This window comes from Protomyctophum parallelum (assembly GCF_964188405.1).
Source record: "Protomyctophum parallelum genome assembly, chromosome: 8".
NCBI classification, from domain to species: domain Eukaryota; kingdom Metazoa; phylum Chordata; class Actinopteri; order Myctophiformes; family Myctophidae; genus Protomyctophum; species Protomyctophum parallelum.
In genome coordinates, this window is record NC_139703.1 from 40,731,769 (window position 1) to 40,754,268 (window position 22,500).

Below are 22,500 nucleotides of genomic sequence, written 5' to 3' on the forward strand. Positions count from 1 at the left end.
GTTTCACAACTTATCGTTAACCCATTCTGACCAGAGATCAGATTCTAAAAATGTCAGTCGTTCTTCGATTTTTTTTAAATAGCAGACCTACAAGCTCGTAGCGCGCCACTCGGTGGCGCTCTATGAGCTTGTAGATCTGCTATTTTTCAATAGCTAAAGCATAACATGATGCTAACACCAAAATGGGTTCCCGCCCAGAATGGGATAAGCTAAGAAACATTGTGAAAAGCAGCAGATCTATAAGCTCGCCGAGCTTATAGATCTGGTCTTTCCAACAGATCCATTTCAGGACGTATCAGAATGGAGACTATCCTGACGGTTATGCAAAAAATAATTGCGATCATCTTATTTATTAATATTTGTGATTATGTGATTTATGGAATAATTGTACACAGTCCTACGTCCGGCGGCGTGTGTGTGTGTGTGTGTGTGTGTGTGTGTGTGTGTGTGTGTGTGAGAGATGCTTTTTCAGATGTCACAGCTAATACACCAGATATTGTTGTTGTTGATGAGGACAGTAGAGAAGTGGCATCATGTACATTTGACCACAGTCTGGAAGAGGCATTCCTTACCAAGGTGCTTAAGTATACCAGCGTCTTAAGGATGCTATTATACAGCTTGGCTACAAATGTAAACTACTTGTGTTCATATTTGGAAGCCTCGGTAATGTCCATAAATCAGTCGTGAGGGGCCTGCAGATTGCAGGCATGCCCAATAAGCCGAGAGCTGATCAGGCATCGGCAAAATTCTGTTCAGTGTCTGCAATAATTGGCAGTCTCCATATATGGAGAAGGCGATGCTTTCTGTACCCGTGATCTGTATCCTGAAGCACTTGTTGTAGAGTTTTTTTCAAGTTTGCGCATCCACTATTGTTTGTGTTCAAGACATTTCTTGTAAAATGTGAATACAAATAAAGATGTTAACCCATTTTGGGCGGGAACCCCTTAGCAGATCTACAAGCTCGTAGCGAGCCACTCGGTGGCGCGCTACAAGCTTGTAGGTCTGCTATTTTTGAAGAATCGTGAAAAGTGACATGAAAGTGTTTGAGAACGACTGACATAGAAAAACATTGCTTTTTCAAGAAAACAGTCACAAGACATTTGCAGAATCGTTCCCAGGTCAAAATGGGTTAAATGTGTGTGTGTGTGTGTGTGTGTGTGTGTGTGTGTGTGTGTGTGTGTGTGTGTGTGTGTGTGTGTGTGCGCGCGTGTGTGCGTGCGATTGCGCGCGCGTGCGTGCGTACCCTCTCCATGGGCGCCAGTCTCTGCGTGAGGCCGTCCAGCCGTTGCAGCAGCTGGGTGTGCGAGGTCAGCTGGTGCTGAGGCATGTGGAGCGCGGCGTGCAACATCTGGACCACGCTCTTCATGTCGTCCAGACAGGTCACGTGTTCATGAGACTCTGAGAGACAAAACCACACGCGTGTTCATGAGACTCTGAGAGACAAAACCACACGCGTGTTCATGAGACTCTGAGAGACAGAGAGACAGGCAGGGGCGCAATAGGGTAGGGGACGGAGGGGTTTCGTCCCCTGCCAGCCTCACATTGGTCCCCCCCAGATGTGTTAGTGGGTCCCCCCTGGCTGGGGGGGTCCCCCCCTGGCTCCAAAGTTATCTTAGGAGTAATACTTTTGAAATCCTGCGTTCATAAACGCGATATATTTTGAAGCATATATTTGATCCACCCCTGTTTAAATCCCAAAATGGTTTGGCCCGTTCTCTCAACTTTCGGAAGTTGGGAGTTGTTACACCGCAATCAGTGACCCAATGTGCTTTGCACTCTGTAATGATTCTAATAATACAGGAACAGAATTCAATAGGACACCACTTTTGGTGTCACGCACCACTTTGGCACCGTCAGACGATCAATAGATGAATGGATTTACTTTATCCTTTTCATGTCAAGGACCCCCAAATGGACACGTATTAGCCTGCGGACCCCCCCCATTTGAAGAGAAGAGAAGGACCCCCATAAGAGAAGATTTATACAGCTCGGACGGACCCTATTTTAACCATTTCTAGCGGTGGGACTCCAATTGATAATCAATGTTAATTAAAAAAACTGAGAGCGTCCACATGACATGCCACAAACTATCATGTAGTTGTACCTCTGGGGGTCCCCGGACCCCACTTTGGGAATTATATTATTATTTTGGGGGATTTGGGGAAAGGAGGAGATCGACGCCGCTATTAACTGTCAAGACCAGGTAAGGCGCTGCAGGTTTTTCTTTCCTCTCGAGTTGCATGGGTTGAACTAAACTACATTAAAACATCCTCTCCTGAAAACCTCCCAGGTGTTGTACATTTTATAGGATAGGCTAACTTACAGATCAGATGGTCAGTGAGTTTTGACCTGTTCGAGGCACTGCTGATAATGTGGTTAAACTTTTACGTTTTGAGACAAATGGGGAGGAGGAGGAATCACAGCCAGGTAATTCATAATAATAACTGTGCCAAAACGCAGTTTTGTATGTACATTGAGTCACTGGAACAACCTCTCTGTAGTTCGACCCCAAACCCTAACCATAACCCCACGTTTGTGGTTAGACCCCCCCATCCCCCCCTCTCCTAGGGTGGTGGGGGGGACGGGGGGGACGGATTTTTCGGCGGCCATATGTCCCCCCCTAGCGTTCGGTCCGTGTTGCGCCGCTGGACACAGGTCACGTGTTCATGAGACTCTGAGAGACAGAGAGACAGGTCACGTGTTCATGAGACTCTGAGAGACAGAGAGACAGGTCACGTCTTCATGAGACTCTGAGAGACAGAGAGACAGGTCACGTCTTCATGAGACTCTGAGAGACAGAGAGACACGTCACGTGTTCATGAGACTCTGAGAGACAGAGAGACAGGTCACGTGTTCATGAGACTCTGAGAGACAGAGAGACAGGTCACGTGTTCATGAGACTCTGAGAGACAGAGAGACAGGTCACGTGTTCATGAGACTCTGAGAGACAGAGAGACAGGTCACGTCTTCATGAGACTCTGAGAGACAGAGAGACACGTCACGTGTTCATGAGACTCTGAGAGACAGAGAGACAGGTCACGTGTTCATGAGACTCTGAGAGACAGAGAGACAGGTCACGTGTTCATGAGACTCTGAGAGACAGAGAGACAGGTCACGTGTTCATGAGACTCTGAGAGACAGAGAGACAGGTCACGTGTTCATGAGACTCTGAGAGACAGAGAGACAGGTCACGTCTTCATGAGACTCTGAGAGACAGAGACAGGTCACGTCTTCATGAGACTCTGAGAGACAGAGAGACAGGTCACGTCTTCATGAGACTCTGAGAGACAGAGAGACAGGTCACGTGTTCATGAGACTCTGAGAGACAGAGAGACAGGTCACGTCTTCATGAGACTCTGAGAGACAGAGAGACAGGTCACGTGTTCATGAGACTCTGAGAGACAGAGAGACAGGTCACGTGTTCATGAGACTCTGAGAGACAGAGAGACAGGTCACGTGTTCATGAGACTCTGAGAGACAGAGACAGGTCACGTGTTCATGAGACTCTGAGAGACAGAGAGACAGGTCACGTGTTCATGAGACTCTGAGAGACAGAGACAGGTCACGTGTTCATGAGACTCTGAGAGACAGAGAGACAGGTCACGTGTTCATGAGACTCTGAGAGACAGAGAGACAGGTTACGTGTTCATGAGACTCTGAGAGACAGAGAGACAGGTCACGTGTTCATGAGACTCTGAGAGACAGAGAGACAGGTCACGTCTTCATGAGACTCTGAGAGACAGAGAGACAGGTCACGTGTTCATGAGACTCTGAGAGACAGAGAGACAGGTTACGTGTTCATGAGACTCTGAGAGACAGAGAGACAGGTCACGTGTTCATGAGACTCTGAGAGACAGAGAGACAGGTTACGTGTTCATGAGACTCTGAGAGACAGAGAGACAGGTCACGTGTTCATGAGACTCTGAGAGACAGAGAGACAGGTCACGTGTTCATGAGACTCTGAGAGACAGAGAGACAGGTCACGTGTTCATGAGACTCTGAGAGACAGAGAGACAGGTCACGTGTTCATGAGACTCTGAGAGACAGAGAGACAGGTCACGTGTTCATGAGACTCTGAGAGACAGAGAGACAGGTCACGTGTTCATGAGACTCTGAGAGACAGAGAGACAGGTCACGTGTTCATGAGACTCTGAGAGACAGAGAGACAGGTCACGTGTTCATGAGACTCTGAGAGACAGAGAGACAAAACCACACACCAGTGTTGTTTTCGTCGACTAAAACTAAGACGAAAAATGTTCGTTGACTACCTTTTTTCACTGACAAAAACAAATGGAAACTAAATGAAAACTAAGCTACGATGACTAAAACTAAGACTAAATATACTGACAATTTCGTTGACAAATAAAAACTAATAAATGTTAGGAAGGGACTAGTGGACAAGAGATCCACTATAAGTCATTTTACACATGGTTGCATGCTGAAAATAGCAGATCTACAAGCTCACAACGCATCGCGTTGTAAAAACACTCATTACGACGTCATCAAGACCCACCAAAATACATTTTAGTCGACTAAATGAACTGTAGATTTAGTCGACTAAAATGTTATGACATTTGGTCGACTAAAACTAGATTAACACTAAGACATTCCAGGTGACTAAAATGTGACTAAAACTAAATGAAGTTTCAGTCCAAAGACTATGACTAAACAAAAATTGAAATTTGCTGCCAAAAACAACACTGCCACACACCACACTTTTACTTTTGTTTGTATTCTATTTGAACTCTAGGTGGCAGCGGTAAACATAGTACCTTTCCTTTCCTTAGTCCAGTTACCCTGGGTAAACATAGTACCTTTCCTTTCCTTAGTCCAGTTACCCTGGGTAAACATAGTACCTTTCCTTTCCTTAGTCCAGTTACCCTGGGTAAACATAGTACCTTTCCTTTCCTTAGTCCAGTTACCCTGGGTAAACATAGTACCTTTCCTTTCCTTAGTCCAGTTACCCTGGGTAAACATAGTGCCTTTCCTTTCCTTAGTCCAGTTACCCTGGGTAAACATAGTGCCTTTCCTTTCCTTAGTCCAGTTACCCTGGGTAAACATAGTACCTTTCCTTTCCTTTGTCCAGTTACCCTGGGTAAACATGTTACCTGTTACAGGGTGCTCTAGCTAGGCTACGGCCCCACCCTGTGGTCCCCGGATGTTACTACCTCTGTAGCTTTATTACCTCGCTGAGTCACATGAAGCTGTTGTTGTCATTGCAATACTGTTATGTACGCTACCGGCTTTAATAGAATAAAAGGCACTGAGCACAGCACATCTCTCCTGTGTATTTGTTATACACATACTTGCAACAGTACCTTTCCTTTCCTTGTTTGTCTTCTTTCTAAGTATTTGAACTCGACGTGCCACTCGGTGGCACGCTAGGAGCTTGTAGATCTGCTATTTTTCAATAGCTAAAGCATAGCATAATGCTAACACACCTCGCCCAGGAACGTGCACGTTGTAGCGGGTGTCGTTGATGATCAGCTGGAAGTCTGAGTCCAACACCGTGTCCATCAGGGTAGTGGAAGACACCCTGTTACCGTCTGAGAGAGAGAGAGAGAGAGAGAGAGAGAGAAAATGTTAAGCTAATGTTCTATTTGTATGTTTGATATTGTTTTTTGTTATATTTTTATTGTATTTTATTCTTTGCTGCATTGTATGCTTTGGCAATACTGTAGTTATATATTCATGCCAATAAAGCTAATTGAATTGAATTGAGAGAGAGAGAGAGATAGAGGTAGACAGAGAGAGAGAGAGAGAGAGAGAGAGGCGCCAAATAATTAATTGTATGATTTTCTTAGTGAGTGTTTGCGTAGCGCTTAAAAAAAGGTTACATAGCGATTAATTGTCCAACTAATAGTTGTGATTAATGATGTAATTGTGTCGTTGTGTCGTTGAACATATGAATATAAATTCTACAACAGGTCGTTAAGAGGAAGCAATCTGATTGGTTGAAACGGTTTCTAGCCGTTGAACCAGCACAGTTCACCACCTAATCAAAACAAAGAATTCAGCCGCTCTGTTTTCCCAGAGCGCTAGCAAACTCGGTGGCTAGGCTAGCTAGTTTCTTGGGACATTTGTGGTCGTAGTGACTACATCTGTCATTAAAAATATATATTCTTTCAGCGATTTTCTTTGTTTTAAGGGTAACTGTTGTAGAATTGCAATATTACACTTGAGGGTGTGGTTTAATGTGATTATTGCCACTTCAGTGATGCTTGCGGAAATCGACTTCGTCTCGTTCCTGACCGCATCACTGTCGTGGCAATAATCACATTAACCCACACCCTCTCGTGTAATATTGCTTAATTACATTCTGTTTGTCTTTTCGTCTTTGAAGTTGCACAGGATCGTTACGACAGATAACCTAAACATCCCAAATGACTGACATATTCATAACTTTATACAAATTAATACTTCACTAAGATACCTATGTGCCTGTCTAAATACTTCACTAAGATACCCATGTACCTGTCTAAATACTTCACTAAGATACCCATGTACCTGTCTAAATACTTCACTAAGATACCCATGTACCTGTCTAAATACTTCACTAAGATACCCATGTACCTGTCTAAATACTTCACTAAGATACCCATGTACCTGTCTAAATACTTCACTAAGATACCCATGTTGTACCTGTCTAAATACTTCACTAAGATACCCATGTACCTGTCTAAATACTTCACTAAGATACCTATGTGCCTGTCTAAATACTTCACTAAGATACCCATGTACCTGTCTAAATACTTCACTAAGATACCCATGTACCTGTCTAAATACTTCACTAAGATACCCATGTACCTGTCTAAATACTTCACTAAGATACCCATGTACCTGTCTAAATACTTCACTAAGATACCCTACCTGTCTAAATACTTCACTAAGATACTGTACCCATGTACCTGTCTAAATACTTCACTAAGATACCCATGTACCTGTCTAAATTCTTCACTAAGATACCCATGTACCTGTCTAAATTCTTCACTAAGATACCCATGTACCTGTCCAAATACTTCACTAAGATACCCATGTACCTGTCTAAATACTTCACTAAGATACCCATGTACCTGTCTAAATACTTCCTTAATGTCAATGAAGTCCACACCCACAACACCATCAACAAACAACCCAGATTCGGCACAAACAAGGGACTAAATTCTTTCCACTCCTATGCCACCAAAATGTGGAACGCCCTACCAACAGTCATTAAGACATGCGCATCCCTTGACTCCTTCAAAACCGCTCTCAAAGGGCACCTACGGACGGCTGCAATTTGAAACTTGCCCCCGTAATCTGAATCCCCCCCACCGCGCCCCAAAATGGGCTAACATGTTTTAACATGCCTACCCGCTGTGTGTGTGTGTGTGTGTGTGTGTGTGTGTGTGTGGGGTACCACGGTGTTGTGTATTACCTGTGTTCAGCAGTACCACAGCGTCAGCCCCAGGGTCCTGTGTGTGTGTGTGTGTGGGGGGGGGGGGGGGGGGGGGTACCACGGTGCTGTGTATTACCTGTGTTCAGCAGTACCACAGCGTCAGCCCCACGGTCCTGTGTGTGTGTGTGTGTGTGTGTGTGTGTGTGTGTGTGTGTGTGTGTGTGTGTGGGGGGGGTACCACGGTGTTGTGTATTACCTGTGTTCAGCAGTACCACAGCGTCAGCCCAACGGTCCTGTGTGTGTGTGTGTGGGGGGGGGGGGGTACCACGGTGTTGTGTATTACCTGTGTTCAGCAGTACCACGGTGTCAGCCCCAGGGTCCTGTGTGTGTGTGTGTGTGTGGGGGGGGGGGGGGTACCACGGTGTTGTGCTGTGTATTACCTGTGTTCAGCAGTACCACAGCGTCAGCCTCAGTGTGTGTGTGTGTGTGTGTGTGGGGGGGGGGGGGGGGGGGGTACCACGGTGTTGTGCTGTGTATTACCTGTGTTCAGCAGTACCACGGCGTCAGCCCCAGGATCCTGTGTGTGTGTGTGTGGGGGGGGGGGGGGGGGGTACCACGGTGCTGTGTGTTACCTGTGTTCAGCAGTACCACGGCGTCAGCCCCAGGGTCCTCGGCCTGGATGTCCCGTATGAAACAGCCGGCCGTCATCAGCATGGGACGGATGGAGAACAGGCACACCTCCCCTCGGGACGGGAGAGGGACAGACAGGACGGGGCGGCCGTACCGGTAGCAGACAGACAGGTCTGTGGGACAGACAGACAGACAGGTCAGAGGGACAGACAGACAGACAGTTATGAGCTACTTCCTGCAGTCAATAAATTCCTTGCAGGTGATTATTTTCTAAGTATCAAGAGTATGGAAGCGCTCGTTATATCAGTAAAAACAACCTCCTGCATGATGTGCACATTCTAAACAGGTGGTACAGGTGGCCTGGGCCGTTGAGTGATAATCCAACGAGAGCTCCCAAACTCCAATAATCTGCAAGGAGTTAGTACTATAGCTCATAACATGTCCACAGTCTAGTGGATTTGTATTAAACAAACACATTGCAGATAGAAAGAGGATAAGCTTTCTGTACAGCTGGTGAGTTTGTTGACGTTGTTTCATATACAATTAGAGAGGACTTTTCTGTTTGGATGAGTCTGGGCTGTCTATGGGAAGTTAGCAGTTAGCACCTTGCATGGCAAGATGGCAGCCCAGTGTTCATTAGTCCATTTTGGGTGGGAACCCCTTTTGGTGTTTTAAACATTATGTTAAATAATTTAGCTATTGAAAAATAGCAGATCTACAAGCTCATAGCGCATATAGGTCTGCTATTTCTTTGAAAAATCGTGAAGATGTGCCTTGGAACATTTATTTTTCATAACAAACGTTTTTAACTCAAATCTTTGCTTCTGGGGGGGTGGGTCCCTGGAACAACATATTTTCAGATGAGGGTCTCGGAGGCCAATTATACAGATCATTTTTTTGAAATATTGAGTGATATAGGCTTATAGAAACATGAGGTATTTCAGAAAACTGTCAGCATTTAGAAGGCCTAAATGGGTTAATGTCATCAATAGGAGCACCCTCAGCTACACTGACCGTGTGCCAAAGACGATTCTCTAACCCAGAACAGGTTAGAGACAGTGTTGTTTTCGTCGACTAAAACTAAGACGAAAAATGTTCGTTTTTCACTGACGAAAACTAAATGGAAACTAAATGAAAACTAAGCTACGATGACTAAAACTAAGACTAAATATACTGACAATTTCGTCAACGGAAACAGATAAAAACTAGACTAAAATGTTAGGAAGGGACTAGTGGACAAGAGATCCAGTATAAGTCATTTTACACTTGGTTGCAAGTGTAAAATGCATTGCGACGCGTTGTGAGCTTGTAGATCGGCTATTTTCATCAAGTGTAAAAACACTCACTACGACGGCATCAAGACCCGCCAAAATACATTTTAGTCGACTAAATCAACTGTAGATTTAGTCGACTAAAATCTTATGACGTTTAGTCGACTAAAACTAGACTAACACTAAGACATTCCAGGTGACTAAAATGTGACTAAAACTAAGTTTCAGTCCAAAGACTATGACTAAACTAAAATAGAAATTTGCTGCCAAAAACAACACAGGTTAGAGACGATCCTAAACAGTAAACCTGTCCCAACTAATATAGTTTGTTTGTCGTCGTTGATCAAATAATAACAATTATTCTATATTCTCAAATGATGTATCTTGTAAATTGAGTAAAGCTTGATGCTTAACAATAATAATGTAACTCTTGGGAGAGTAGAATTAATCGAGATTGGCTTTGGTTTCATTTCACACTCTCAAGAGTTTAGATCTATACAAAGGGTACATTTGGTTACCAACTGTCCATCATTTAGCTGATGGGGGACCCCCTGGAACCCCCTCAAGGACCCCCTGGGGGTCCCCGGACCACTGGGGACCACCTGGAACCCCCTCAAGGACCCCTGGGGGTCCCCAGAACCCCCCCCCCCCCCCCCTGAAACCCCCTCAAGGACCACTGGCCTATACAGTACACCGAACACACTCAATTCAAAGGTGCTTTATTGACATGACAAAACAAGCTTTACATTTGGTCAAATACAAACAATTAAAAAAAAAACGTTTTCCCCTAACTGTATATGTTTCTTCTCCTTTATGATGAATTCCTGTTCTGTTCTTTAACTACATAGAAGTGTCTATTTGTACGTCTCTAAATGTTTTGATGAATTGAACAAGGTTGGACCCTCTTGTAAACAAGTGTAGGCTAATGCTTTAAGTTTATTGGGACTGAAAAATGAACATTTTGGAGTTTTTGGTTTCTTCACCACGATGCATAGGAAATGGGAACGGCGGGAACCCCTTTTTGGTGTTTTAAAGTATTATGTTAAACTTTAGCTATTGAAAAAAAGCAGATCTACAAGCTCGTAGTGCGGCACTCTGTGGTTTTTGAACTATTTCATGTCAAGAACCCCCAGAATTTTCCTGAATGTTCCAGGGACCTTTTCATGATTTTTTCAAAATGTTCATTGTTTTGTCAAAATGTTCATTGTTTTGAAGCAGATTGTATGTATAGTGAGGACGAATGTAAAAAAAAAAAGGCTTCTGAATCATTTCGTTTTCTGAAAAACCTGTGTTTCTCACAGGGTTAAAACCCTATGTTTCTGTCAGTGGTTCTCACAGGGTTAAAACCTATGTTTCTGTCAGTGGTTCTCACAGGGTTAAAACCCTATGTTTCTGTCAGTGGTTATCACAGGGTTAAAACCCTATGTTTCTGTCAGTGGTTCTCACAGGGTTAAAACCCTTTGTTTCTGTCAGTGGTTCTCACAGGGTTAAAACCCTATGTTTCTGTCAGTAGTTTTCAAACTATTTCATCTCAAGAACCCCCAGAAATTTTCAGAATGTTCCAGGGACCCCCCCCCCCCCCCCTCCAGAAGCAAATATTTGAGTTAAAAAAATCTTCAAATACCTGAATATATACATTCAAAGATTTTAGCCCACATTTTCACAATTTTTCAAAAATAGCAGACCTACAGACCTACGAGCTTGTATATCTGCTATTTGTCAATAGCTAAAGTATAATCCTTAATCCATTCTGGGCGGGAACCCCTTTTGGTGTTTTAAGCATTATGTTATACTTTAGCTGTTGAAAAATAACAGATCTACATGCTCATAGATCTGCTGTTTTTGAAAAATCGTGAAAATGTGCCTCAAATCTTTGCTTCTGAGAGGTCCCTGTGACAACATATTTTCAGATGGGGGACGGAGGCATATTACATATAACTTTTGGGGTCCTTGACATGAAATATTGAGAACCACTGACACACAAACATGAGGTTTTTCAGAAAACTGTCAGGATTTTGAAGATTTTTTTATTTTTTATTTTGACATCAGGCCTAAATGTGTTAAAACACCAAAAGGGGTTCCCACTCAAAATGTCTTATTATTCACCTGTTGATAATCTGTTCATTATAATGATGTCCTCATTATGTAACTCCATTATAATGATGTCCTCTTCACATTCTGTGAATGAAGACTCATTATGTAATCTGTCAATCAATCAATCAATCAATCAATCAGGTGACAACGGCCGTTGGTCTTCACTGAGTACATGTATTGTCTGTCGTCCAGTCGTAGATACTGGAGACCAGGGGTGTGAAATGAGACCCTTAAGGGTCAGGGGAGACCCGCCAGGGTCCAGAGGGTACTTAAGGGTCAGGGGAAACCCGCCAGGGTCCAGAGGGTACTTAAGGGTCAGGGGAAACCCGCCAGGGTCCAGAGGGTACTTAAGGGTCAGGGGAAACCTGCCAGGGTCCAGAGGGTCCGAGGGTACCAGGGGTGTGAAATATGACCCTTAAGGGTCAGGGGAAACCTGACCCTTAAGGGACTAGTCATTGGTTTAGACCAATCATTAGTCCTACAACCACAACTTATCTCAAACCCTCACCCTAACCTAAACCTAACCTCCCACGGGGCAGCACACCTAAACCTAACCTTAACCCATGTCTAACAATGACTATAGTCTAAACTAAGTACGAACCCCCCCATTTGATGACATTTAGCCTCTCAGACCCATCTGAGCCTCGGACCACCATTTGATGACATTTAGCCTCTCAGACCCATCTGAGCCACGGACCACCATTTGATGACAATTAGCCTCTCAGACCCATTTGAGCCACGGACCACCATCTGATGACATTTAGCCTCTCAGACACATTTGAGCCACGGACCACCATCTGATGACATTTAGCCTCTCAGACCCATTTGAGCCACGGAACCACCGCTTGATGACATTTAGCCTCTCAGAACCATTTGAGCCACGGACCACCATTTGATGACATTTAGCCTCTCAGAGCCAAAACTAAAGAATATTTTGTTGTCGTTGGTTAAAATGTTGTCCACAGTTCCATGCTGTATTGATGTTGGTACCATTAGGAGAGATAACATGATGTTGGTACCATTAGGAGAGATAACATGATGTTGGTACCATTAGGAGAGATAACATGATGTTGGTACCATTAGGAGAGATAACATGATGTTGGTACCATTAGGAGAGATAACATGATGTTGGTACCATTAGGAGAGATAACAGGCAAACGTTGATCAAAATAACAATTCTTCTACATTCTCTACTGTAGACTAGAATGAAAGGAAATGTACCCGGGAGGGTCCACTTCCTTTCATTTTACACTCTCAAGAGTTAAAGATCTAAGGATATGATCATAATTTAGCAGGGGGCCACCTGGAACCTATTTTAACCCATTCTGACCGGGCACCCATTTTGGTGTCAGCATCATGTTATGCTTTAGCTATTTAAAAATAGCAGATCTACAAGCTCGTATCGCGCCACTCGGTGGCGCGATACGAGCTTGTAGATCTGCTATTTTTGAAAAATCGAAGAGCGACTGACATTTTTAGAATCTGATCTCAGGTCAGAATGGGTTCATCCGACCAGTGTGTGTCCGGCGGAAACCTCGTATGAATCTGATCTCAGGTCAGATTGGGTTAACCCATTTAGGCCTGACATCGACATTTAAAAAATGTCTTTTAAATGTCTTTGTCATTTTCACAATTTTTCAAAAATAGCAGACCTACAACTTACAAGTACAGCTTGTAGAGCTTGTAGATCTGCTATTTTTCAACAGCTAAAGCATGTTAGAATGCTTAAAACACCAAAATGGATTAATGTAAGCCGCCATTGAATTAAGAGCATCTGTTGATTCCTCAATTGTATTGAGTTAAAATGCACAGAAAAACACAGAAAGTGCTTGTGTCCATTGTGGTCCTGTGTACAGTACAGTGTTGTTTTTGGCAGCAAATTTCTATTTTAGTTTTAGTCATTAGTCTCTTGAATAGTTTTCACTTAGTTTTAGTCACATTTTAGTCGCCTGGAATGTTCTAGTGTTTAGTCGACTAAATGTCATAAGATTTTAGTCGACTAAATCTACAGTTGATTTAGTCGACTAAAATGTGTTTTGACAGGCGTTGATGTCGTTGTAATGACATATTTTCCACTTTGGTTGCATGCTGAAAATAGTAGATCTGCTATTTTCAGCATGCAACCCAGCATAAAACTGGATCTCTTGTCCACTAGTCCCTTCCTAACATTTTAGTCTAGTTTTTATTTGTTGACGGAATTGTCAGTATATTTAGTCTTAGTTTTAGTCATCATAGATTCGTTTTTATTTAGTTTTTGTCAGTGAAAAAAGTAGTCAACAAAACATTTTTCGTCTTAGTTTTAGTCGACGAAAACAACACTGGTACAGTATCAACAACTTGCAGATAAGCGTGCATGCGTGTGTTTGTGTGTGTGTGTGTGTGTGTTTGTGTGCGTGCGTGTGTGTGTTACCTGTGTTTGCAGACTGCGTGCTGTATCTGGACAGTAGACACACACTGGCTGGACCAGACTATAGAGTGAGAGAAATGTTATACATTGTATAAATATAAACAAATATAAGATATATATACAAAAAACTGAACTCTGCCCTGAGTCTAATGAATGATCATTATAACAACGTGAAAGAAAATATTTAAAAAGAAGGAAAAACGTTATATTTGTTGACAATCAAAATAAGTTGGAATTTTTCCTGTGGTGTCATTAAAATTAATTAATGTTTATATGGCACACTGACGATCTAGAAAATAAAATCATTTAAAAAAGGTTGCAGACCCCTGCAGTACAGGACAGACAGACAGACAGACAGACAGACAGACAGACAGACAGCTGGATGGACATTTATAAAGTTTTCAACTTCAAATAATGTGTCACAATATCCCATTACACTGTGGGTGTGGTTGCGGAAATGAATGAACGTCTGAGCAGAGAGAGAGAGAGAGAGAGAGAGAGGAGATCAGGAGGAAAATACAGAAAAGAGAGCGAGTGGGTGGAGATAGAGAGACATTTATGCTCTGCAGCTGCATGCCACAACACAACAGCCAATGCATACCAGTCCCTCCCTCTCTCTCTCTCTCTCTCTCTCCCAGTGCAGTAACAACTTCTAAAGTTTATTTGAACACTGACTGTAGTAAACCAGTTTTTAATGATGCTTAACACTTAACACACAACGACTTTATGTAAAGAGTTAATGTTATCCACCTATAACGATAACTTAACTAAAATATAGCCTAATGCTATATAGAACAAGACCATACGTCTATGTAAATGTGATCCACTATAACGACAACGTAACTAAAATAGCTAGCCTGCTACTACAACAACAAGATCACTCACAACGTCGTTATGTATATGTGATCCATTATATGACGACACTTTGACTAAAGCAACGCTAACAATACGTCACTCAGCGACCATGCAGTACTTCACAAGTTCACTGTAATGGACTAAAGTTAAACTAATCCTAGAACAATGAAGTCGACCACACTGCGTGGAAAAGAGGAGTTAACGGCAATCATGGGCACTAGATTTGCCCGTAAAACTCAAGTTTATACAGTAATATACAGTAATATATATACGGGGGTGATGGTAGCCTACATTTCGGGAGTTTACCGGAGTTTGTTGGTACATACGTACCGGGTGTTTCCTGGAATAATACTCAACCGTAATTCCATGCTTTTTGCGCAGTGGATCACCGCTCCAGTATAGACTATAGCCTACTTCACAAGTTAAAGTACTTTAAAGTTACTTGATGTAGTCTACTATACTACTGATATCTACTGATGCAGGGTATGTCAAAGTAAAGTACTATCACAAGTTAACTAATGTAGGCTAGTTATACTTGATGCCGACTATAAAGTACTATCATTCTAAGTGAACTAAAGCTGTAATTAAGTTGTAACAGACTCACCGTCCTACAGTGTGAGGCTCCAGGACTCTGGCTTAGTTTCCTGACGCGGAAACAAGAAGCCAAACCCTGCAGTCTGGATCTGGAAGAAAGTCTCAACAACATGAAACTCATCATGAGATGTTTTTAGTTTAGACTAAAAACAACGGAATGGAATTAATTATGTGATCAGATCAAATAATACGGTCCAGAAAACGGTAAAGATATATCATGCGTCCATGTTGACACAGGAATCAGGATGATTCTGTCTGTCTGTCTGTCTGTCTGTCTGTCTGTCTGTCTGTCTGTCTGTCTGTCTGTCTGTATGCCTGTCTGTCTGTCTGTCTGTCTGTCTGCTAGAGGGTCGGGGGCGCCCTCTTGTGGTGAAACAGTTTTTGTCCTATTATAGCTTGACTGACATGTCATGAAAGAAACTGACTGTTTTAAACATTTTGATTGATTGATTGAAATATTTATTAACAGTTTGTAGAATTTACAGTACATTTTAAGCACAAACTCAATACAAAGACTGTTAACTGTGAGTGGACGACCCAATTAAGCATCACTTGTTTACAACAGGGTCCACATTAATGTGGACCCTGTCACTCGTTTCTAATGTTGTTGAACAATTGTTCAACAACATTAGAAACGAGTGAAATTCAGTCCGTTCGGGTCCATTTATTTGGTTCCATTTGTATTTGTGTTAAATAATACATTGATTTTACAATATTATACATTCAATTAAATGGGAGTCCGTAATATGCATGTCAAACTGGGAGGGAGGGAGGGGGGGGTTCTTGAAGGGTTAAGAATCACTGCTATAGAGACAAAAAAAAATCTCCTATGGGGGTCCCTGGCATATCTCTTCAAGTGGGGGTCCCTCATATCTCTTCTAATGAGGGTCCCTGGCATATCTCTTCAAGTGGGGGTCCCTCATATCTCTTCTAATGAGGGTCCCTGGCATATCTCTTCAAGTGGGGGTCCCTGGCATATCTCTTCAAATGGGGGTCCCTGGGGGAACCACTGCATTAAAGAGTTCGAATTACAATTTAGGCATTGATCAATCGCTCTTAATCCATTTTGACCTGAGATCAGATTCTAAAAATGTCTTCTACATCCTGACAGTTTTCTGAAAAAGCTATGTTTCTATGTCAGTCGTTCTTCGATTTTTCAAAAAAAAAGCAGACCTACAAGCTCGTATAGCGCGCCATGAGCTTGTATATCTGCTATTTTTCAACAGCTAAAGCATAACATAATGCTAACACTAAAAGGGGTTCCTGCCCAAAATGTGTTTCCAGAGCGATTTACAATATAAAGCAAGAACTCAAAGCATGGCAATACATGACATACACAACAACTATCGTGAAACATGCGTAAGCTAAGAATGTATAATGGAATATATCATGAAACACAAATACACTATACACAATGATTGTATTCTCTCTCTCTCTCTCTCTCTCTCTCTCTCTCTCTCTCTCAATTCAATTCAATTCAATTCAATTCAATTCAATTCAATTCAATTCAATTCAATTCAATTCAATTCAATTCAATTCAAAGGAGCTTTATTGACATACGTTTAACATTGCCAAAGCAAAACAATGAAGATAAAACAACACATTAACGTGTAAACAGAGCTGTGTTATATTAACACTTTGAGTAATAGGCTACTATCTTGTTGTGAGACAATAAAAGATTGTGCATGTTAATTATGTCAGAGATAGCTCTCTCTCTCTCTCTCTCTCTCTGTATCGATGGGTCGTTAAGGCGCACGGTGTCCGCTGGTATCGATGCGCGTGCATGGGGAGGGGGGGGAGGAGGGGCGAGAATGGATTATAAAAGACACGGACACGAGGGTAGGCTGCCACACACACGCAGACACACACGCACACACACGCACCTTATCTTTCACAGACAGAAGAACTCCGCATGGAAAATAATATATTTGGTGCTTATTTTAGTGATTGATTATCCGCCTTTATTTCAACTCCTGCTGGTTTTTTAACCTCAACAAGGCTTTTTATTATTTAATTTACTATTATAATTTAATTGTGCTAGTTTTATCAAGTAGCTGGCACTGGCAGCAGCTTCCAACAACACGGACAAAACTCAACCTGGACTTTTTCCACTGGGAACCAAACCACTATAGATTCATTTAAATCATTTAAATTCACAAATCAAAACAACACTATTAGAGCTAATTGAACTCTTTTAGTGTACTTATTTAAACCAAACAACACTACTAACAAACTATAGCTTAATCTAAAGCGTCATGAGAGCGTGCATTCGGTGGCTCGCGGTGTTTTTCGCGGCGCTGCTCGCCGTGGGGGCGTGGCACGGCGCGGAGGCGCGCCGCGTCAAGCTCAACTCCATCCGGACGCTCATCCTCCGGGGCGCGCGCGAGGACCTCAGGGACGCGCACGAGCCGGAGGACCGCGCGGGCGCGCGCTTCAACCGCACGAGGCTGTCGTCGCTCACGAGCCCCGCCCTGCAGGGGGGCGGTGCCGTCAGGCTGTCAAAGGTACGGTGGACGGTTTGTGTTTTATCATCTACAATTTGTGTTTTATCATCTACAATTTGTGTTTTATCAAATCATCATCTACATTTTGTGTTTTATCATCTAAACGCTCTTAAGAGCTTGTAGATCAGCTATTTTCGGGGCGCAACCCAGAACTCTTTAGTTTAGTGGAGATGCCTGTATTCCGGCATGGTATATCTGAAAGGAGAGGATGCATTTCTTTCACCATGTAGTTAGTAGGCATATAAATTAATGCTGCATTAATTCGTGGTCCGGAAAGGGCAGTTGTTTTACAGACGGTTTAAAGGGGAATTCCACAAATTTTCAACATCTTATACTATGTCTTTAATAATACCTTATAGAGCTGCTCTGTGTTTTCTAGAACTGGACATCATTATTGACATGGTGAAGTATATGTGATTCACGCATGTTAATTACCTTTTTTTCCCTCCAAAATGTTGAAAATGAGTGGAATACCCCTTTAATTAAAGGGCAGGGGCTGAAGCCCCCTTTGATGTCTATGTGTGCACGTCCCTGATGTGAGTGACAATAACATTAATTGACTCTCTCTCTCTCTCTCTCTCTCTATGTCTCTCTCTCTCTAGTTCTTCCAGTGCATCAGTGACCTGGAGTGCAGCGAAGGCAGTTTCTGCCACGCCCCCTCTAGACACGCCTACTCTCGCTGCCAATCGTGTCGCAGGAGGAAGAGGCGTTGTCAGCGCGACGCCATGTGTTGCCCCGGGAACCGCTGTAGCAACAGTAAGATTCAATCATTCATTTTTAGTTCTACATTTTTATCCCACGGTTTTGTAACCCAGTTTTCTTTTCACCCAGTGCCAATTATCTAATGTAATCCTGGGCGCTACACTTCCTCTGCCAAACTTGGGGGGGGCAGCGGACTGACCTCATGCCTCCTTCTATGCATGAGGAGTCCAAGCTGTTTCATTAATTTTTAACCCGTTCTGACCTGAGATCAGATTCTAAAAATGACTGTTTGAAAATGACAGTTTTCTGAAAAAGCTGTGTTTCTATGTCAGTCGTTCTTCGTTTTTTCAAAAATAGCAGACCTACAAGCTCTTAGCGCGCCACTCGGTGGTGCGCTATGAGCTTGTAGATCTGCTATTTTTCAATAGCTAAAGCATAACATAGTGCTAACACCAAAAGGGGTTCCCGCCCAGAATGGGCGGGAAAAGTCTTCTAATTTTTCTTTCTGAAATACCTATACAGTTACAGTATGTGTTTCTGTATCAGTGGTTCTCAATATTTCCCCCCAAAAATTATCTGTATAATTGGCCGCCGACCCCCATCACAAAATATATTGTTCCAGGGACCACCCCCCTCGGAAGCAAAGATTTGAGCTAAAAACGCTATAGCTCCAAAATAACATAATATTCAAAGATTTGAGCTAAAAACGCTCGCTCCAAAAGAACATAATAGTCAAAGATTTGAGCTAAAAACGCTCGCTCCAAAAAAACATAATATTCAAAGATTTGAGCCACATTTTCAAGTGTAACATAATGACCTCGCTCTCTCTCTCTCTCTCTCTCTCTCTCTCTCTCTCTCTCTCTCTCTCTCAGATATGTGCGTTCCAGACCTGGACAGTTTCCTCTCTCAGAGACTGTCGGAGGAGGACGATCGAGGGGCGATCAAGAAGTCGGGAGGCAGAAAGGCAGTGTCCAAGCAGTCCACCATTAAAGGTATCTATTCACTGCTGATTTCCTCCACTAAAACTAACAACATTAAAGGTATCTATTCACTGCTGATTTCCTCCACTAAAACTAACAACATTAAAGGTATCTATTCACTGCTGATTTCCTCCACTAAAACTAACACAGAGTGGCACGCTACGAGCTTGTAGGTCTGCTATTTTTGAAAAATCGAAGAACGACTGACACATAGAAACATAGCTTTTTTCCAGAAAACTGTCATTTTCAAACAGACAATCTTTAGAATGTGATCTCATAGTCTCTCTCTCTCTCTCTCTCTCAGGTCAGGTGGGCGGGGCCTGTCTGCGGTCGTCAGACTGCGCGGAGGGTCTGTGCTGCGCGCGTCACTTCTGGGCGCGCATCTGCAAGCCGGTGCTTCTGGAGGGCCAGGTGTGCACGCGGGGGGGCTCCCAGCGCAGCAGGTCCAAGGGGGGGCCCCCTACAGGCCTGGAGCTGTTCCAGCGCTGCGACTGCGCCGCGGGACTCAGCTGCCGCGCGCTGGTGGTGCCGCGCTCCGACGAGACCACGCCTCCCCTCGAGGCGGAGGGCGCCGCCCGGGGAGGACACGCCCCCCTGTCGTCTAAATCCTCCGCTTCGGGTCGCCTGTTCGTCGCCCCCAAACTGTACGCCTCGCACTCGTCCTCCTCCTCGTCCCCGTCCTCGTCTCTGCTCGCCGCCGCGTCCAAGTCTCTGAAGCTGGCGTCGTCGTCGTCCGCGGCTGCTTTGGCGGCGAAGGCCTCATCGGGGTCACGGGGGTCACCGGGGGGCGGGGGGGTGTCCTCGCCCGCCGCCGCCATCGTCGTGGCGGCGACTCGCCACAGCTCGGCGCCGAGCCGCGCTGTGCAGGCGAAAGCCAGGCTCCACCTCTGTCACAGGAACTGATGCTCACACCCATCACCCCATCGCACGGAGGCAGAACACCGAACATGTGACGTGTTCTTTGGGACAGTTCCTCATTTCCAAGACTTTTCAGGCGTCCCACAAATTGAGACCCTGTCTGTCCCACATTGTGACATCAGTGTTCAAATGCCCTAATAGTTATTAGTTATAGTCCCCTAATAAGTTGGCCTTCTGTTGTAAAGCTCTCTCATTGTCTCTTCCTGCTAGATGTGTTCTTAAACCTGTTAAAATAGCATACTTTTATGCTATGGGTCCCCCCATCCCACACATAAGCGATACTTCTGTCCCTAAAATGAACAATTTGGATCTGGTCACCCTAAACACGTCACCCCATCGCACACTGAACACGTCACCCCATCGCACAGAGACAGAACACCTCACCCCATCACACATAGAACTACAGCGCGGTGTTAAGCTATCGCCTCAGACTGGAGTCTGGATACGCGGACGAACGAGGAGCGAACGAGGAGCGAACGAGGAGCGGCGGTTGAAGGACGGACAAAAAGAGACTTTATAAAGAGCCTTTAAAGACACTGAGGTGTAAATGTACTGTACTGTACTGTACTGTGCTGTGCTGTGCTGTGCTGTGCTGTGCTGTGCTGTGCTGTGCTGTGCTGTGCTGTGCTGTGCTGTGCTGTGGTGTGCTGTGCTGTGCTGTGCTGTGCTGTGCTGTGGTGTGCTGTGCTGTGCTGTGCTGTGCTGTGCTGTGCTGTGCTGTGCTGTGCTGTACTGTGCTGTGCTGTGACTTTTAACCTTTCACCTTTAACCCCCCGAGGGCTGGTTTGGAAGCAGCTAATGTTGCACTTCTGCACCATAAGCAGATGTTTCTGTTTTGTGTTGTTAACTTTATGGGCGGGGAACCCCTTTTGGTGTTTCAAGCATCATGTTATACTTTAGCTATTGAAAAATAGCAGATCTACAAGCTCACGAGCATGAGCTTGTAGGTGTGCTATTTTTTTTAAATCGTGAAAATGTGATGCAAATCTTTGAATATATATATTCTTTCTGAGTGAACGTTTGTAACTCAGATCTTTGCTTCTGGGGAAGACCCTATAGAATTAATATCATATTTTCTCGGAGGCCAATTACAGAAATGTTTGGGGGTCCTTGACATGAAAATGTTTGAGAACGGAATAAAATAAAATCTTTAAGATGTATACGTGTGCCACGTTGTCTCTGTTTTTAGATGTACTCTTCATGTGGTTTTGTTAAAAGCAGCTAGTGTTAATAATTAATTCTACCACAGGTCGTTTCGAGGAAGCAATCTGATTGGTTGAAACAGCCTTCTAGCCGTGGGTTAAACCAGCACCGTTCACCACCTAATCAAAACAAAGAATTCAGCTGCTCTGTTCTCCCAGAGCGCTAGCAAACTCGGTGGCTAGGCTAGCTAGTTTCTTGGGACATTTGTGGTCGTAGTGACTACATCTGTCATTAAAAAATAATAATCTTTTAGCTATTTTCTTAGTTTTAAGGGTAACTGTTGTTCAGTGATTGCTTGCGGAACTCGACTTCGTCTCGTTCCTGACTCGTGTAATATTGCTTAAGTGACTAAAGACTATACCATTTAAAGATGTTGACTTGAACAAAACAAAACATTATTAGTATTATTATTATTATTATCATCATCACCACCGTATATCATCACCACGTATAACATGTTGATTTGCTCAGACACATATTGACGTAAATTCTCCATTCATTGTCAATGATGGGATTTCTATATTTTAATTTACAACATAGATATGAGAAAGAGTCTAGATGCTTATGAATCAGGCTATACCACATGGACTATGGCTTTTCAGAGTAAAAGCTGGAATATCTGCTGGCACTCGAATAGCGCCTTTATTTTGAAAGATGCTGGCACATCTGTTGTGTTGACTTAAAGGACAACTTTAGCTTTTTTTCAACCAAGGTTCATGTTTTAGGTTGTTATTAAAGAAAGTAAAAGGTGAGTGTTAATTCTTTTTTTTTTGCTGCTTTCTTTCGTTTTAGGGATTTTAGCTGTTTTCGACAGGGGGGGCATTCGAGCATGGGGCTAAATATGTATTTCTTTAAAACATTTTATAGCGATTTCTTTTTATTATTATTTACTATAAGGCTGTACCCTAGTATAGCCCTTTTTGAACTTTGGCAGGAAGTTTGGAGAGGACTTTTAGTCTATAAT

General features: G+C 43.4%; 1 protein-coding gene and 1 long non-coding RNA gene across 3 annotated transcripts in view; both read right to left on the bottom strand.

Annotated features, from left to right (window-relative positions):
* The window catches only part of LOC310863115 (calcium uniporter protein, mitochondrial-like), a 26,223-nt gene extending 10,738 nt beyond the window's left edge, over window positions 1–15,485 (bottom strand). For both annotated transcript variants that reach the window (XM_083771259.1, XM_083771260.1), the window contains exons 1-5: window positions 15,240–15,485; window positions 13,784–13,841; window positions 8,011–8,181; window positions 5,442–5,546; window positions 1,244–1,398 (exon numbers count right to left, since the gene is read on the bottom strand). In XM_083771259.1, the coding sequence (XP_083627385.1) occupies window positions 1,244–1,398; window positions 5,442–5,546; window positions 8,011–8,181; window positions 13,784–13,841; window positions 15,240–15,353 (603 nt within the window). In that variant the 5' untranslated portion in view covers window positions 15,354–15,485. The remainder of the gene's footprint in view (window positions 1–1,243; window positions 1,399–5,441; window positions 5,547–8,010; window positions 8,182–13,783; window positions 13,842–15,239) is intronic.
* The window catches only part of LOC310863116, a 367,874-nt gene that overhangs the window by 10,131 nt on the left and 335,243 nt on the right, over window positions 1–22,500 (bottom strand). The gene's annotated exons all lie outside the window — the stretch shown is intronic.